At 46.0% G+C, this 19,111-nt stretch overlaps 1 protein-coding gene across 2 annotated transcripts in view; it reads right to left on the reverse strand.

Moving 5' to 3' along the window:
* Nucleotides 1-19,111, reverse strand: part of ATRN (attractin) — a 225,780-nt gene that overhangs the window by 155,609 nt on the left and 51,060 nt on the right. For both annotated transcript variants that reach the window (XM_075931018.2, XM_075931019.2), the window contains exons 2-3: nucleotides 9,568-9,651; nucleotides 8,532-8,645 (exon numbers count right to left, since the gene is read on the reverse strand). In XM_075931018.2, coding sequence (XP_075787133.2) covers nucleotides 8,532-8,645; nucleotides 9,568-9,651 — 198 coding nt within the window. The remainder of the gene's footprint in view (nucleotides 1-8,531; nucleotides 8,646-9,567; nucleotides 9,652-19,111) is intronic.

Consider the following 19,111-nt stretch of genomic DNA (forward strand, 5'->3'; position numbering starts at 1 on the left):
CGAACAGCTTTTTTGTTAAAATTACAACTTTGGTTAATGGAGGTCATAGTTTTCATAAAATACACTTAAACTTCTGAAAGACATTTGACTAGATACTCCATGACATTTTCAATAATAATAATTAATATCATTATCATAATTAAGAAATGAACATGACAAAATCAACTTCACATGTTCTATGGATTAAAAACTCGCTAACTTAGCTCTAAAAATATAACTGTAAACAGGGAGTGAGCACCAAGTGCATGTGTTTCTAGCAAGGTTTCACATGGACTGGTTCTTTGCTCTATGCCAGTTATGGTTTTTATCAATCCTCTTCAAGAAACACAATCACCACTGATAAAGTTTAACGATGACCCACCTTGGAGGAGAAGGTAAATAATGAAGAGAGAGGGACACTACTCAGCTATATAGACTGATAAAGCAGAGCATAAGAAAATGAAGAAGGCTAATGGCATATTAGGGAGCATTGCCAGCAGATCTAGAGAAATGATTATTCCCCTTTATTCGGCACTAGTGCGGCCACATTTGGAGTACTGCGGACAATTCTGGGCTCCCCACTACAGAAAGGATGTGGATGCATTGGAGAGGGTCCAGTGGAGGGCAACAAAAATGACTAGGGGCTGGAGCACATGAGGAGAGTCTGAAGGATTTGGGCTTATGTAGTCTGCAGAAGGGAAGAGTGAGGGGAGATTTGATAGCAGCCTTCAACTCCTTGAAGGGAGGTTCCAAAGAGGCTGGAGAGAGGCTGTTCTCAGTGGTGGCAGATGGCAGAACAAGGAACAATGGTCTCAAGTTGCAGTGGGGGAGGTCTAGGTTGGATATTAGGAAAAACTATTTCACCAGGAGGGTGGTGAAGTACCGGAATGGGTTACCTATGGAGGTGGTGAAATCTCTATCCCTAGAGGTTTTGAAGTCCTGGCTTGACAAAGCCCTGGCTGGGATGATTGAGTTGGGGTTGGTTCTGCTTTGGGCAGGGGGCTGGACTCAGTGGCTCCTGAGGTCTCTTCCTGCCCTAGGATTATATGAAAACCAAGTGTGCTGCAACATGGCCACATATCAGGCCATAGAAACCTAGGAACAAAGAATGTCAACCATATTGATTTAGCTCTAATTTACCCCAAATGTCTTAAGAGCCCTCTAAGCAGTGGAAGTGCTGGTAATGCTGCTAGACAATCTGACCTCCCTTGGTCTGGCAAATTCTCTGATTCGGCACCGGTCAGGTTCCAAGACTTCCAGACTAGAGAGGTTGAACCTTATTGCAATACTGTGCCCAGCTCCAGCACACACAAGTCAAGAAGATATTAATCAACTGGAAAGGGTTCAAAAGAAAAGAAAAGTTCTGGGCGCCACATTTCAAGAAAGATGTGGAGAAATTGGAAAGGATGCAGAGAAGAGTGACAAGAATGATTAAAGGTTTAGAGAACATGACCTATGAAGCCAGGCTTCATGAACTGGGCTTGTTTAGTTTGGAAAAAAGAAGATTAAGGGGGGACATGATAGCGGTTTTCAAATATCTAAAAGGGTGTCACAGGAGGAAGGAGAAAATTTGTTCCTCTTGGTTTCTGAGGACAGGACAAGGAGTAATGGGCTTAAAGTGCAGCAGGGGAGGTTTAGATTGGACATTAGGAAAAAAATTCCTAACTGTCAGGGTGGTCAAATATTGGAATAAATTGCCAAGGGAGGTGGTGGAATCTCCCTCTCTGGAGATATTTAAGAACAGGTTGGATAGACATCTGTCAGGGATGGTGTAGACAGAGCTTGGTCCTGCCTTGAGGGCGGGGGGCTGGACTCGATGACCTCTTGAGGTCCCTTCCAGTCCTATTATTCTATGATTCTATGAACCACCACAAGAATGATTACAGGAATCGAAAACATGCCTGAGAGTGGAAGGCTCTCAGACCTCAATCTATTCATCTTATCAAAGTGAAGGTTAAGGCGGGACTTGACAGTAGTTTGTAAGTTCTTGCACAAGGAACAAATACTTGATAATAGAAGGGGTCCTCAGCCTAGTGGACAAAGATGTAACAAGATCCCTTAGCTAGAAACTGAAGACAAACATATTCAAGCTACCTGTATTCAGCCTGGAAATGAGGTTGTCTCCATGTTAATTACTATCGAGGCTAAATTACTATCAAGGCAGATTCTCCATCACTAGAAATATATCAAGAACATTTTTTCTTCAAGGATATACTCTAGTTCAATCGCTGCTATTGTATTTGAAGAAGGAAATTAAGGGAAGTCCTGTGGCATGTCTTATGCTGGAGATCAGAATAGATGGTCCCGTAGTTTTTTCTGGCCATAAAATTATGAGCCTATACCTTTCAAACAGAGGAATCCATTGAACTGATTTCCAATCCAGGTTTACATAAAAACATCCTGAGAACATAGGTATGAAAAGCAGGTCTTTCCTCTTTCTTTGAGAACTTCCAGGACCCTGAATACTAGAAATGAAGACATTTTAAGCAACCTAGCTCACTCACTTGCAAATTATGGGTTTTCCCTGCAATTCAGCCTCTAGAACTTTGAGTGAAACAAATGTAAAAAACAAAAAACCATTGTTCAGACATCTTTTCTGCAGGAAATATGTAACATCCCTTCCTAGATCAACACAATTCAATGGATGTATGCACTAATGCTTTGTCATAAGAAATAGAGCCGTTTAAATGCTCAACTTAACTGTTCTTCAGGTTACACCCAAAATACCAGTGTTGGACTGATATTCTTCTGTTATTCTGAAATAGTTTATTTCGAAATAGCATGCCTACACTGCAGGGAAGCCTCAAAATTAGTCCGAAGCAGGCTTCCTAATGTAGACATGCTATCTCGATTTAGAGCCCCAGGAGGCACTGGGGAGAAATAACTTAGAATGGCCCTGGTGAGGGGCTATTTCAAAATAGCAGCAGTGGAGCATCTACACACGCCTTATTTCAAAATAGTTATTTCGAAATACAGTAGGCATTATTAATTGTAGAATGAGGTTAACAACTATCGGAATAAGTCGGCCGTTATTTCAAAATTATTTCAAAATAACAGAATGGTTGTGTAGATGCTCACATTGTTATTTCAGTTTAGATGCACCCTGAGTGTTTTATTTCACTGCCCATCTCTGTATTATCTAAACAGTAGTGAATAAACATATTTCTGGCATATTTCATTTGTTAAGTGTCACTGGGCATATACATTTCTTGGTCCTTCAGTTATTCCATTTGTAAAATGAAAGCAATGATATCTGTCTTCTTTAGGCACAAATAACAAACCCTAAGCTCATTCTCATAGAGTACGTCTAGACTGCATCCCTCTGTCGGCAGAGGGATGCAGATTAGGCAAGTCGACATTGCAAATGAAGCAAGGATTTAATTATCCCACGCTTAATTTGCATAAAAATGGCCACCGTTTTTGCCAACTCAGCACTTTGTCAGCAAAAAGAGGCAGTCTAGAGGGGGATCGGTCGAGAAAAAGCCTTTTTCGACAGATCCCTTGTGCCTCCTGCAAGGAAGTTTAATGGCAGTTCGAATTAGGAGCTTTAATTCAAACTACAGAGTCCGTGCCGCGTGTAGCACCGGGCAGGTAGTTCGAACTACGGGGCTACACGTAAAATGGTGGCGCCCGGGAACAGGCAAATGAAGCCCAAGATATTTAAATCCCGGGCTTCATTTGCAAGTTCGAATGCCTACATTAGCCACCCTAGTTTGAACTACAGTGGCAGTGTAGACATAGCCTCACAGAGTACTACAGGTTGCACCTATCAAAACCGGCACGACCAGGGATGTTCATGGATCAGAGAGCCTGGTAGTCTACTGGCAGGTGGGCTATCCAAAAGCGGGCCTGGGATGAAGTAGCAGCACAGGCCTGCGGTGGGGGCTGGTGGCAGCCCTGAGCAGCCCACAGCAGTGGTACTGGAGCCAGCAGCACCCCCCCCCAGCAGCCTGCAGCACTGAGGCTGGGTCCGGTGCAGCATGTGACAGCCCGTGATAGTGCAGGGCCAGAGCCAGAGCCCCAGGTAACCCGTGGGAGTTGGGCCAGAGCCCACAGGCTGCCACAAGACAAGAGTTTGAGCCCTCGGCAGCAGGACTGGAGATGGCAGCAGCCCCATCAGTGTATGGTAGCGCGAGGCTGAGGCCATAGCCTGTGGGCTGCTGAGGAGACGGAGCCCATGGCAGCAGCCCCTGGCAGTGGGGCCAAGGTCGGACAGTGAGGGCTGCTGGAAACCGCAGGCAGCTTCTATCCAGGGCAGCAGCAGCACAGCTGGCTGGGGCTAGTAGTAGTGAGCTGGAGCTGGCAGCACTGAGGGTCAAGGGCCGAGGGACTGTGGCAGGGAAATTTCCTTAATCTGGCAAATTCCCTGCTTTGGGACTGGTCAGGTCCTGAGGACGCTGATCCAGGGCGGTCCAACTTGTACTAATTCTATGGCATATGTTATAATAGAATCCTGAGGTTCCAGTAACATCAGGGCCACACTGAGCTAAGCATTATATAAAACCCATCATGAGACACGTTACCTGTCACAAAATTCATGAGCTCGTTAAAGATCAGATACGTACCAAAGAAGGCGGATTAGGAAACAGGAGGAAAATATGCCTACACAGACTAGCAGGTATACAAATGTTCATGTTTCAAATAAAACCAACTGAGTGACTTGAAACCTGCATTAGACATTTTCTTAATCCTAGTTCCTCCTACATTTGTTACACCCACTTCTTGCATTTTGTATAAGTTCTTTGAGGATACAGTCTGTCCCTTTCTCTAGGTCTGTGTAGCCTATAGGGCTTACCTGTAGAAATAAATAAGAAATATATCTATTTCCTCATGATTTTTATTACGTGGTTATTACAAAACATTTCAATAGGTTTATATTAGTTTGACTATAATGCAAGGAGCCTACACGCCATATCCTGTATGTTGAGCAACGGCAAAGTTAACATATCTCACCCAAATAACAAGGTTGGGTTACATATGCATGGGACCTTTCATGTAGACAGCAAAGTCAATGTGCATATATTCAGGACTTTCTACCTAGATAGACAGAAATAAGATAAAACAACCTTTAATAGAATAGGGGCTTCCAAGTACACCCTCAAACATAAGAGGCACACCATAACTTGGAAAACCCTAAAAAAAAAATACTGTTAAGACCAGACTGAATAATTGGTCAGGACAGAAATAAGATAAGAACATAAGAATGGCCGTACTGGGTCAGACCAAAGGTCCATCTAGCCCAGTATCCTGTCTACCGACAGTGGCCAGCACCAGGTGCCCCAGAGAGGGTGGACCGAAGACAATGATCAAGCGATTTGTCTCCTGCCATCCCTCTCCAGCCTCTGACAAACAGAGGCCAAGGACACCATTTTATCCCCTGGCTAATAGCCTTTTATGGACCTAACCTCTATGAAATTATCTAGCTTCTCTTTAAACTCTATTATAGTCCTAGCCTTCACAGCCTCCTCTAGCAAGGAGTTCCACAGGTTGACTACACGCTATGTGAAGAAGAACTTCCTTTTATTAGTTTTAAACCTGCTACCCATTAATTTCATTTGGTGTCCTCTAGTTCTTCTATTTAGGGAACTAATAAATTTTCTTCATCAGCCCTCTCCACACCACTCATGATTTCATAGACCTCTATCATACCCCCCCTCAGTCGCCTCTTTTCTAAACTGAAAAGTCCCAGTCGCTTTAACCTCTGCTCGTATGGGACCCGTTCCAAAGCCCTAATCATTTTAGTTGCCCTTTTCTGAACCCTTTCCAAGGCCAAAATATCTTTTTTGAGGTGAGGAGACCACATCTGTACACAGTATTCAAGATGTGGGCGTACCATAGTTTTATACAGGGGCAGTAAGATATTCTGGGTCTTATTTTCTATCCCTTTCTTAATAATTCCTAGCATCCTATTTGCCTTTTTGACCGCCGCTGCACACTGCGTGGAAGTTTTCAGAGAATTGTCCACGATAACTCCAAGATCTCTTTCCTGATTTGTCGTAGCAAAATTAGCCCCCATCATACTGTACGTATAGTTGGGGTTATTTTTCCCGATGTGCATTACTTTACACTTATCCATATTAAATTTCATTTGCCATTTTGTTGCCCAATCACTCAGTTTGGGCTTCTTTGAGTCCCTCACAGTCTGCTTCTGTCTTGACTATCCTAAACAGTTTGGTATTATCTGCAAACTTTACTACCTCACTGCTTACCCCTTTCTCCAGATCATTTATGAATAAGTTGAAAAGGATTGGTCCCAGGACTGACCCTTGGGGTACACCACTAGTTACCCCTCTCCAATCTGAAAATTTACCATTTATTCCTACCCTTTGTTTCCTGTCTTTTAACCAGGTTGCAATCCAAGAAAGGATCTTCCCTCTTATCCCACGGCCATGTAATTTACACAAGAGCCTTTGGTGAGGGACCTTGTCAAAGGCTTTCTGAAAATCTACTGGATCCCCCTTGTCCGCATGTTTGTTAACCCCTTCAAAGAACTCTAATAGATTAGTAAGACAGGATTTCCCTTTACAGAAACCATGTTGACTTTTGTCCAATAAATTATGTTCTTCTACACGCTTCACAATTTTATTCTTTACTATTGTTTCGATTAATTTGCCCGGTACTGAAGTTAGACTTACCGATCTGTAATTGTCAGGATCGCCTCTAGAGCCCTTTTTAAATATTGGTGTCACATTGGCTACCTTCCAGTCATTAAGTATGGAAGCCGATTTAAAGGATAGGTTACAAACCACAGATAATAGCTCAGCAATTTCCCATTTTAGTTCTTTTAGAACCCTTGGATGAATGCCATCCGGTCCCAGAGATTTGTTAACATTAAGTTTTTCTATTTGTTCCAAAACCTCCTCTAATGACACTTCAACCCGGGACAGTTCCTCAGATTCATCACCCACAAAGGACTGTGCAGATTCAGGAATCTCCCCAACGTCCTCAGCCGTGAAGACTGAAGCAAAGAAATCATTTAGTTTCTCTGCAATGGCTTTATCGTCCTTGATTGCTCCTTTTATAGCTCGATCATCTAGGGGACCCACAGGTTTTTTAGCAGGCTTCCTGCTTCTAATGTACTTAAAAAAACATTTTGTTATTTCTTTTTGAGTTTTTGGCTAGCTGTTCCTCAAAATCTTTTTTTGCTTTTCTTATTACATTTTTACACTTGATTTGACAGTGTTTATGTTCCTTTCTATTTATCTCACTAGGATTGGACTTCCACTTCTTAAAAGATACCTTTTTGTCCCTCACTGCTTCTTTTACATGGTGGTTAAGCCACGGTGACTCTTTTTTAGGTCTCTTGCTATGGGATACTTAACCACAAAAGGGTCATGGCAACGAATTAAGGTGTAAGATAATAAGTGGAGATCAATGATTCGCTGATCTATAGAAAAAAAGACTTCCCCATCAGTAAGGTGAGGAAACACGGAGAAGAAGAAAGGGAAGCACCACTATTGAATATGCCTCAAACATAACATCAGTGTAACATCTTCTCAATGTGGTATCCCAGCCGGGGCGGTAAGAGGAGGAGATGAAATCCTTGGGAGAGGAGGTGCCAGAACAATGGCTACTAGTGGTGATGAGGAGGAAGGTGATAACACTTCAAGTTATTCTCGAAGGAACAGTGTGAGTATATGGAAGTATAGATGAACATTCACTATCTAATTAAGCTGGGGTGAGTCTGACTGTGCTAAATGTATTAATAAACTATATTTTTAAATATACAAGAGCTCCTATAGTGCAAGCATTGTAACTATGCACATCAGCATTCTCAACTACAGAATAATTTAAATACAGGGCCTGATCCTGGGACAAGAACCTGTGACTACACAAAGCAGTAACTGGAAATGAGGAAGAGGGGGAGGGATAGCTCAGTGGTTTGAGCATTGGCCTACTAAACCCAGGGTTGTGAGTTCAATCCTTAAGGAGGCCATTTAGGAATCTGGGGCAAAAATCTGTCAGGGATGATACTTGGTCGTGCTGTGAAGGCAGGGGATAGGACTCCATGACCTTTCAAGGTCCCATCCAGTTCTAGGAGATAGGCATCTCTATTCATAAGTAATCTATATAATCATTTTACTCAATATTTTAGAAAAGTGCCTGTCTGTCCTTCTCTGAGTCCGTTTCCTACATGGTAAGAGCTACAACCACCCAATTCAGTATGCAGCTTCCTCTTATAATCTAAAACATGGTCAGGGTTCGGTTGTGCCAAGCCAATGGGGTGTGCATGGAATGGGATTGCTTCTCACCAAACTGAGAGGGCTGTGATAGCAGGGGCAATTATACTCCAGAATGACGATCATGAAGCAGCAAGCAAGCACACTCCAGCCATCCTGACAACCCCAGAGGGCTGATCCATCCGACAGCAAAATACTAACATTTTGACGCTGGTTGGCTAAGATTTGAGTAACAATACACTTAACACACAGCTATACGTTTAGGTTTTGCAGACCATATTTTCTTCCTTGGAAAGTCAAATTGTCATTTAGGAGTTAAGTAAAATAATAGCATGATACACAATTAGCTTCATACTGTGTGGCAGAACTTACCTAAAAGCTGCCACTAATGGAGCATAAACTGAGTCTCCGTCATACACATACAAATGGTCCCAGCTGCATTCTGTAGCGAAGTGACTGAATCGAAGCCTCAGGACTGCATTTGGCCTAAACAAAAGCAAACAATCATATTAAAAAAAACAACCTTACAACAGTCCGTGTGTCCAAACAATTGCCTTGATGTGCAGTTTCACACACAAACTAAAAAAAATCAGTTATTCACCTTACTTTAACCGTTTCAGAGAGGTAACCATGTTAGCGCTTTTGTTAACCCACTTCCTCAGATAAGCAGAGTGGAGAAAAAAGGAGGGCCCTCACAATTAGTAACAGAAAAAGAAGGGGACGTAAAAAAAAATGTACCTGTCAATTGCAGTGCTGGTGCTAACGAGGCTAATTGAGTGGGCTGGCAGTGTCGCATAATGAGCTTTTAATGTCAGTTGGGCAGGGATGATACAATTTTGTGCGATTGGGAACTTGGCAACTCTGTTACAACCTCAACAGAAGGGTGTTGGTGTGGGAAGATTCCCAACCACCTTTTCAGACTTTAAGAGACCTTTGCAAGTAGGTCAGCCATTCCTCTGAAGTCATTGGGAACTTATGCGTCAACACAAACTGGGAAAGCAAGAGAAGCTCAGAATTTGACAATAGATTTTTTCCCCCCCATGCACCGGGGTACTTTGTAAAGTTAGAGATCTTTGCTTCTAGAATTTTGAGAAAAAAATTACAAATGCAGTTTAGCCCAGCGTCTGTAATCAGGAAATCTGGGGAGTTTGCACTCATAATATTTGAGTCACTTTAATACAAAAAGCAAAATTCTGTTCTGATCTTCTGAACTATCCAATTTTACCAAGGAGTCAAGCCATTGAAATGTAACAGCTAGAAAGTACAATGTTGACTGTTGTGTTCATGTTCTTTCCCATAATAATTCATAAAAGTGGGTGAAACCAAAGTCTAAATGTGTTCACTAATTCAACTGCACTTAAAATTACTGTAAATAATACCCACTAAAAATTAAGATGTTTATACTTACTTTCCTTCAATGAGCCAGGTGCATTTTGTTTTGTATTTATAATTTCCAGGTCCATCTGTTACAAATCCAGAAGATCCAGTTAGCCTGTAAATAACAATTAGGAAAAATGTAGGTTTCCAATGTGATTAAATACTTTGGAAAAAGTAAACATATTAGTTCCAAAAAATACCGGGATTAAAGCACGCAGCTTTAGGTTTTCATTTATTGAATGGCCATTATAAAGAAAACCCATGCAAATGCATCAGATCGTTCAGAATCTGCTACTGTACTCTTTTGCATGGGCAGTGAGAACAATGGGCCAGGGGTACCCCAAAAACCAGTAATATTCTTGGCCTGGGACCTGGCTCCAGCAAAGTTCAGGGCTGGGTCTCTTCTCCCCAGTCCTGCCTGCCAGCTCTATACAATTTAAAACAGCCTGGGGGGCCTTGCCCCTCTCCCCTGGTCACCTCCACCTATGAGCTGCTGTCGGGGGGAGGGGGATGCCCCAAGGAAGTGCCACACACCCCTCCCATACCCTTGCTTCCCCTATACCTCTTCCAGGCCCCAAACTCTCCCAGAGCCTGCACCAAAGACCCACCCCCCACCTACTTTCCCCCCCAAAGCCTGACCTCACACCCTCCTGCGCCTGAACCCCCTGGCAGAGCCTGCACCCCCTTTCCCTGCCCCAGCCCAGAGCCTGCACCTAGTAGACATACTCCCCCACAGAGCCTTAGGGAGAGAGGGACGCTCGCATGGGGGACAAGTACATGCTCAGGGCACCACCAAAATTTCTGCAAACCTAGCGCCCCTGTAATTTTGGTCAGTACCCCTTCTCGTGACTAGCCAGAGTACCCACAAGTGGCGACAGGAAATGCAAGGTGGTGTTCTCATCTGGCTTCCTACTCAGACCACCAACTTAGATAAAGGGTATTTCTTTCATAACTCTAGACCAGTACAGAAAGAGTAATGGAGGGAGGATGGCTTAACAGAGCAGCCAACAGTGATGGAACAAGGTGCTTGTTTAGAAGCACTGTAGCGAAAACAAATACAAAATGAAAGATTTGTTGAAACAGGCTGAAAAGTTACTTTCAAAAGCAGAGTCTGAACAACTGACTGATGCTGAGCAACATCCTTCTCCAAGGGAGGAGCAGAAGTGCACCCGTGCAACCCCTCCTGGAAGTCTGAGAGAATCCACTGAAATTGAGGGAAAAGAACAAGATCAATCCCAAAACTATGTGGCCCAGTTCGACTGAGACACATAAAATGAGATCAAGCAGATTCATTCTTTTAATAAAAAAAAAAAAAGTTGAAAATTGTGCAAGAAGATTTTGGCATTAAAAACATTGTAAGTAGCAATCAATATGTTCTAGCAACATTTTCTGGCAACTGAGCAGTCACAAGATGCTGCCCTGGAGAACGTGCTTGTACAGTATTTTAAAGCTCTCAGAGCAGTATATTTTGAGAGAGCTGGTTGGGAAAAAGTTACACAGAACCATTTCTGGAGAATGAAGCGCCATCCACATGAAATCACTTTATAAAATTATATTGGTTTCACAGAAACTAGAAAAGTAGTTCTAACTACATTAAAATGTCACATTCTAAAGTTTAAGCAAAAATACTTTCTTCTTTTTAAATTACTTGTTTTGAATTTTAAAATGTCCTATGTTATATATCAAGTAACAGTCAAATGGAAAGGAGATGTTTCAATTTTATTGAAGCTAACTATTTTCGCTGACCCAAAATGAAATTTGTGAAATTTCGTTTCATTGAGAAGTTTCCAATGTGGGGAGTTTGCTCCGAACTAGAACTAAAACAAATGTTGATGTCTCGATTGAATTTCCATTTTCTGCACAGCTCCACATTGTATACTTTCCAGGCTACTATATCTGGGCCCAAAACTTTTAAGCCTGAATTTCAGAACGGAGTTTACTTTTGGGTGATTAAAGCAGTAGCCCAGTTTTCAGAGGTTTGCTAAGCTCCTGCAATGTCTGTGAATTTGAGAGAGAGAGTTTTGATTTTTGATTTTGTTTTTTATTAATTATTCAGTGTTTCTGGAAAGTCAGATGATCCATTTATATTTTCTAAACATGGACTCTGGGATACCTAATTTTAGGCACTAATATTAGAAAAAATTCTCCCTTTTTTCTATACCTTAATTTTTTCAAAACAGTGTCAATGGAGAGTCTGAAAATCTTCATGTTTTAAGTATGCTGCTGTTTCAGCTCTGAAGGCACTTTTCCTGCAACTGATAGTAAGCAGACTTAGGAAATAGAGTAAATCTCATGAGCAAAAAAAAAAAATTGCCATGCTCTCCAACAACTATCAGCCTTTACCTGATCATTATGAGCGACCTGCTATGGAAAACTATTACTCTGGCATTCACTACACTCAAATTATCAAGATAAGATAATGCCTCAAAACATTCCAGGAAACCTTTGTGATCCAGTGTTGACAGAACTTAGACTCATTTGAATAATACAAAAACAAAATGAAATGTGAAGTTTTAAAAAAAAGGCTTAAACAGGTTTTTGTGGTAAAAACAGGATCTGAATACAAATCTGTGAATGATTTACACCTATCCCTAACCTTTGGAACACATTTCATTAAACACAAATAAACCCAAGTATACCAACACAGAGTTCAACACTTTCCAAAGCAAATGAAATGGAAGCTAAAGGGTCCTAACTGCACTCTCCTATACACATGGTATTGTATGAACAACCCACATGATGGAGATAAGGAGAAATACTTGGCACCAAAGCAAGCTAAAGATGGAGTCTTGTCCTTATATTCAAGTAAAACCAGCTGATAAAAGGTTAAATTGGGTTCCAAATACTAATGAAAAACAAAAACTTAGAATTTGTTTAGTAATGGTCCTCTGTCCACACTACACAATAATCTACCATATTTAACCCTTGTACTTGTGCCTAGTAGTGGTCCAACATGCCACCATGTCCTTAAACACGGCTTCATTTTCCCTATGTGAACAAGATCAAGCATATGATTTAGGCTAGGAGCAAGACACCTGAGTTCTGGGAAACTGTGTTGTGTAGTTGGCCAAATATAATACGACAGTTACAACCATAAGATGTTTTTACTGACATATTATTGGGAATAAACGTCATTTGAGTCCTTTCCGGACACTGATTCTCACAGAGTTAGACTAATTTAAATAAGTATTTTGTATTCTCCTAATTTTATCACCTAGATACAATGGTGATGGACACCCTACAAATGAACTAAAAAGTTGTATCCATATACCAATCCATAACTTCGAATGCTGAGTATAGTGGCTGTTCTATCCTAAATTAACAGTGCATTACATCATTCTGTTTAAAAAAAACAACCTTAAAAACAATAGTCTGGTAGCACCTTAAAGACTAACAAAACATGTACAGTAAAACTCCATTAGTCCGGCATCCAATGCTCCGGGACTCCTGATGGTCCGGCACCATCAGGAACCCGGAAGTGCTGGGGTAGCCGGACAGGCTTCCCCCATTCAGCTGCTGCTGAAACTGACCAGCAGCTGAATCAGGGAAACCGGGAGCAGAGCAGCTGGGGTGCTACCGGGTTGGTCTCGTAGCGCTGCCCTTCAGGGCTGCGGGACCAACCCGGCAGCACCCCAGCTGCTCTTGGGGACGCCTGGGGCAGAGCAGCTGGAGTGCTGCCGGGTTGGTCCCGCAGCGCCAAAGGACGGCGCTGCGGGACCAACCCGGCAGGACCCCAGCTGCTCTGTCCCGGGCGTCCCCAAGAGCAGCTGGACTGCTGTTGGGCTGGTGCCGTAGCGCCGCCCCTTGGCGCTGCGGGACCAACCGGGCAGCACCCCAGCTGCTCTATTGCAGGCATCCCCGATTCAGCTGCTGCTGAAACTGATCAGCAGCAGCTTAATCAGGGACGCCTGGGGCAGAGCCGGACTATCGTAAGGGGGGGCTATGAGGGGTCTGGGGTGGCATCCCCTCCCACCCCACTCCAGACCCCTCATAGCCCCCCCCCCCTTCTGATAGTCTGGCATATCTGATAATCCGGCACCCCCTGGGTCCTAAAGGTGCCGGATTATCGGAAGTTTACTGTAGATGGTATCATGAGCTTTCGGGTGCATAACCCACTTCTTCAGATGACTGGAATATTAAAAGTCCAGAGCCAAGAATAAATAATGGAAGGGAGGAGAGGAAGGAGAAGAAAAAAAAAAGACAGTGAATAGATTCTTTTTTCTTCCTCTTCCCTCCCACTCCCCTACCCCCATTCCCTTATTTATTCTTGGATTTAGCAATTCCAGCTCTCACAATCTCAGATTATGAGACTATGAGAAAGACCTTTTTTAACATACTCAACTGCATATTCACAGCATTGCTCTAAAAACAGACTGCGGTCAGGCTAATACATCAACTCAGCAATTACTTGAAATGTCAAGTAGCCATTTTGCTAACAATAAAGTGCATAAAGTAAAAAAAAAAATCCCAAAAGCCTAAACCAACTGCACTACAGTAGATCTACCACTTAGTCACATACAGGCAGTCCCCGGGTTACGTACAAGATAGGGACTGTAGGTTTGTTCTTAAGTTGAATTTGTATGTAAGTCGGAACTGGTGTCCAGATTCAACCGCTGCTGAAACTGACCAGCGGCTGACTACAGGAAGCCCGAGGCAGAGTTGCTCTGCCCTGGGCTTCCTGGAATCAGCCGCTGACCAGTTTCAACAGCGGCTGAATTTGGATGCCTGGGACAGCAGCTGGGGTGCTGCCGGGTAGGTCCCCACAGCGCCAAAGCTCAGCACTGCGGAGACCAACCCGGCAGCACCCCAGCTGCTCTACCCCAGGCGTCCCCAAGTCAGCCGCTGTTGAAACTGATCAGCGGCTGATTCCAGGAAGCCAGGGACAGAGCAACTCTGCCTCAGGGTTCCTGAAGTCAGCCGCTGGTCAGTTTCAGCAGCGGCTGACTTGGGGACGCCTGGGGCAGAGCAGCTGGGGTCCTGCCGGGTTGGTCCAGTAGCGCCGAGGAGCGGCGCTGCGGGACCAACCTGGCAGCACCCCAGCTGCTCTACCCCAAGAGTTGTCAGCGAGAAAAGCCTGGTCTGCTGGGGGGGGGGGGGGGGAGGCGCACTAGCTGCCCCTCCCCCCCCAGCAGACCAGGGAGACGCGGGTGGCGGGTGGGTGGGTCCCGCCGCTCCCGTCCTCCAGGGCGAGAAAAGCCCCGTTCGTAACTGCGGATCTCGGGGATTGCATAACTCGGGGACTGCCTGTAATGAGGTGTTCATTAGCAGAGCAGAGTAATATTTTAAGTATATTTGATCCTGGTGACAAACAAAAAAAGTACAGGAAGCTCCTGACTTGTAACCCCCCGACCTCCGACCCACCGCACTTAAGGATATGAACAACTAGTCAACTATCCAATAAGCAAATGCTTATCGGATAGTCAACTAGTCGCTTCCCCTACCCCCTTACTGCCTCTAAAAAGGCAGCAAGAGGAGGAAGGGGGTACTTCAAAGCAGTAGTACCACATGGAACCTGGGACCAGACTCCAGGCTCCACACAGTGCTGCCGCTTTGAAACGCCACATGCAGCCCAGGGCCAGCTGGGGTGTCCCCAGGCTGAAGACAGCATTTCAAAGCAGCAGCACCGCGTGGAGCCCAGAATCAGCAGGGGACTCCTCCGCTGACCCCGTGAGGCGCTGCTACTTTGAAACGCCACGTGCAGCCTGATGCTGGGTACCCTGCGATGTTTCAAAGACACTGTGTCGCACGGAGCCTGGGGTCAGCGGGGGGCTCATTTGCCTTTGAAGCGTAGCAACAGCCCTAGGGTGCCCTGTTGACTAATCGAATAGTTGATGCAAAATGCATCAGTCAATTACTCGATATTCAACATCCCTATGACAGACCAGAGGTCATATCAGGCTCCCCTGCTACCAGCTATCCCCCAGCCCCAGACCATCCAGCAGCCTCCTGACCGACTCCCCCTGTCCCTGCTCCCCACCACCACCAGCTCCTTCGCCCTGCCAGTTCCCCCCCCCCACACACACACCTCCTCCCCGCTAAGCCAAGCAGCCCAGCTCCCTGTGCCCCAGGCTCCTACCCATGTCAGGCAACCCCTCTGCAGCACGCCGGGCTCCTGGCCATGCCGGGCAGCCCCGCTGCAGTGTTCCGAGTTCCTGGCTCTGCCAGGCAGCCCCACTGTGTTGTACCTTTCACTGCAACTATGGGGAGCCGGGCAGACCAGCTGCAGGGAGCCCAGCTGCCAGCCTTCAGTTGGGATACTCTGGTCCTCAAACATCCATGGTCCTACTTAGACCATGGATGTTGCCAAACCAGGAAGTCCCCATTAACAGAAGTTCAACCTGTATAAATCTCCTCCTATTCATCCTATATTTGTCTTTCACTGTCATGAGTTAACCAAAGCCTGGAAGAGCAACCCTAGGGGTAAGCACACTACTCTATCCCTATGCCTTGACCTCGTTAAAATACTGCCACAAGAGTGCTCATTAATGCTGGCTGTGATGTAGATTCCTCTTCACTAAGGCCTAGAATGAATCCATACATTAATCCCATATAAACCACTTATAGCCACTGATACAGATTAATAGAAACTGGTGATCTATAATAAAAGGTTTCATATTTTACTTACTAGTCCCATACCATCCCAAATTAATTAATGTAGTTCTTATTTCATAATTGCGTATTTTCTCAAAGAGCGCATGCATTGCTTGAAGTGGAATGGTAAGCATGTACAGTTCAACCTAAGTAAATTATTTACACTGTAGGCCAAGAACAGCTGCCAAAAATTCACAAGAGGGAAAAAGAAACTAAACCTGCGCATCTCTACCTTATGACTTTCTAACTCCTATAAGACCTCTCTCTCTTTTCCTTGCCAACTGCAAAGGTCACTGGTACACCTGAGAGCCAAGCCAAGCCTTAGCTAGGCAGACCAGCCAGCAGCAGAGTACCTTCAAACACATACCTCTTCAAACAGCATTTGTATTTGTGAAAACTGTGATTACGTACAAGAAAATGTTAAGCTTCCAATGCTGCAGAGAAGTGTGAACATTTCATTGGCATGTTAAAGAAACTACCGAAAGTGGCATTACATGGATTCTTTAGTGCAATATTTAAATGAAAAATAAGCACCGATACAGGTTTATCTAGTTATCAGAAAGGAGGAGGAAATCTGGAAAAAAGGAAATCGGTAGTGTACCATTTGTGTCACATGTGCAGTAACAACTTCTTTAAGATGACTGTCCCCGTACCAGTGCTCCATTGTAGATGTTTCAAGGCCTTGCACTTATAATCAGAGATTTATAACAGTAGTACCCCAGGTGACAACACATGCACAGTGCCAACTCGCAACCCGGTGAGTTGTAACCAATGCATGTCATCAACTCCATTCTATCTCTACTGAGGAGAACTACTTCAGACACCAAAGCAGAGGGGAGGAGAGAGGGCTGTAGAACCCACACAGGGACAATCGTCTCAAAAGCCCCATGCTCCCTGCAGCATTTCAAAGCGGCAGCACCGCATGGAGCCCAGGATCAGTCCAGGAGTCCCCAGCTGATCCCAGGCTCCACATGGCACTGCCGCTTTGAAGTGCCCCCTCCTCTTTCCCCCTGCCATTGCTTCCTCTTTGTGATAGAGGCAAGTTGGGGGGGAGCAGCTAGTCAACTAGTGTGTCGACTATCCGATAAGCGTTCATATCCCTAACAAGTACCAGTACCCGCAGCAGCATCCATATCACAGCCTCGGCTCCCGCCCTCCCCATACACTGTGCTGCAGTCTAGAAAGAGCCTCAGGGCCTAAGAACAGCTGAGCAGGGCAAACGTGCCCCATGCAGTCTTCCCCCTTGACAAGTGCACCAGTAAGTTGCACGCTCTTCAGGAGAAACTCAAATGTTACCCAGCTGATTAGCAGAGCGTCCACATGTTTACATTGGTGGTGCACATTTACACATGCCTGGGTACACATAAAAATTATTCCACACAAGGATGGAAAAAGTCCACAAACAGATAGGAAAGATTAGAGGGAACATTGCCACCCTCCACCCTCATGCCTCTGGCACCAAGCGTGTGCCGAGGAAGGGAAAGGAACACAGAAGAACACACACACTTGGGGAGGGATAGTTCAGTGGTTTGAGCATTGGCCTGCTACATCCAGGGTTGTGAATTCAATCCTTGTGGAGGCCATTTAGGGATTTGGGGCAAAAATTCATCAGGGATGGTACTTGGTCCTGCTGTGAAGGCAGGGGACAGGACTCGATGACCTTTCAAGGTCCCTTACAGTTCTAGGAGATAAGGCTTGGTTAAACTAAATTTAAATTAATGGAGATTGCCTGAGTGCATGTTTGCTTTTGAAAGTTCTTCGGTTGCTGGTTGTGATGCCCCCACGCCGCCCCGCGGCGTTTGCCCAGAGGGCTCGCTATGGTCCTTGAGTCTCGAGCTCCCTCGGCTAGTCTTTTCCGTGCTTTCGTCTTCGGTTTCCCCCCCGCAACAACGCAGGAGGGGAAGGGGGGCCCGGGCCCGCCCACTCTCACGGGCCCCAGCCCAGGGCCCTAAGGGTTCTGGTCCAAGTGACCCGAACCCGGCTGACGGGGTTCGACCCCTTAACTCGCCAGCCCACCAGTCATCCCTGACTCTGCCCTGGGCTGCTTCCTTCCCCTCGTGCTCCCGAGCTCACCAGTTCGCCGCCGTCAGGGGTACCCGCGAGCCTGGGGGTAGTCCGCTGTCTCGGCGTTGCTCCCCTGTCCGGTGTGGGGCTGTGCGGCGGGGTGCGGAGCCGCGCTGCGCTGCTCTGCGCCGCTCTCCACGGCGCTGTCCTCCGCCCGCGGTCGGCGGCCCCCTCTCCCCTTGGGGCCGCGGTCCCATTTTAAAGTTGGCGCCGGGGGCGCGGCCCCGGCGTCCTGCGCCGCCCCCGCCCTCCGCGCCGGGGCGTCTGTCCGTTGCCAGGGCAACGGGGCCTAGGCTCCGGCGCACCCGGATGACGTCCTCCGGGGCGTCGGAGGCCAACGCGTTCCTCGCCGCCGCCGAACACCGCGGGCAGCGGCGGGGGGCGCTCCGCCTCCCGCTGTACAGGGCGGCCGGTGCGGGGCTCTCCGCCGAGGGCGGGGCTGCCCCGTCACACACCTCCCCCTTTAACTGCCCTCCCTCTTCTTCCGAGTCTGCCTCGTACCTTCTCGAAAAGAAGTCCGCATTTTGATGCTGCGCGCCAGGTCGGTGGGCCACGTCAAAGGCGTATGGCTGGAGGGCCAGGTACCACCGCATCAGGCGCGGGTTCGCGTCCTTCATAGTTTGTATCCACCGGAGTGGGGCGTGGTCCGTGACCACCTTGAACCGTCCCCCTAAAAGATAGTATCTTAACATGTCTAAGGCCCACTTTACCGCAAGGGCCTCCTTCTCAATGGTCGAGTAGCGACGCTCCCGTGGGAAGAGCTTGCGACTGATGTACACCACCGGGTGTTCTTCCTCTCCTTCACCCTGCGAGAGGACCGCCCCAATCCCCGTCTCGGAGGCGTCTGTTAGGACCGTAAAGGGGAGGTTAAAGTCAGGTTGGGCCAATACGGGGTCGCGACTTAAACTTTCCTTTAACCT

Source organism: Pelodiscus sinensis, chromosome 4 (assembly GCF_052426305.1).
Source record: "Pelodiscus sinensis isolate ZL-2025 chromosome 4, ASM5242630v1, whole genome shotgun sequence".
Classification (NCBI taxonomy): domain Eukaryota; kingdom Metazoa; phylum Chordata; order Testudines; family Trionychidae; genus Pelodiscus; species Pelodiscus sinensis.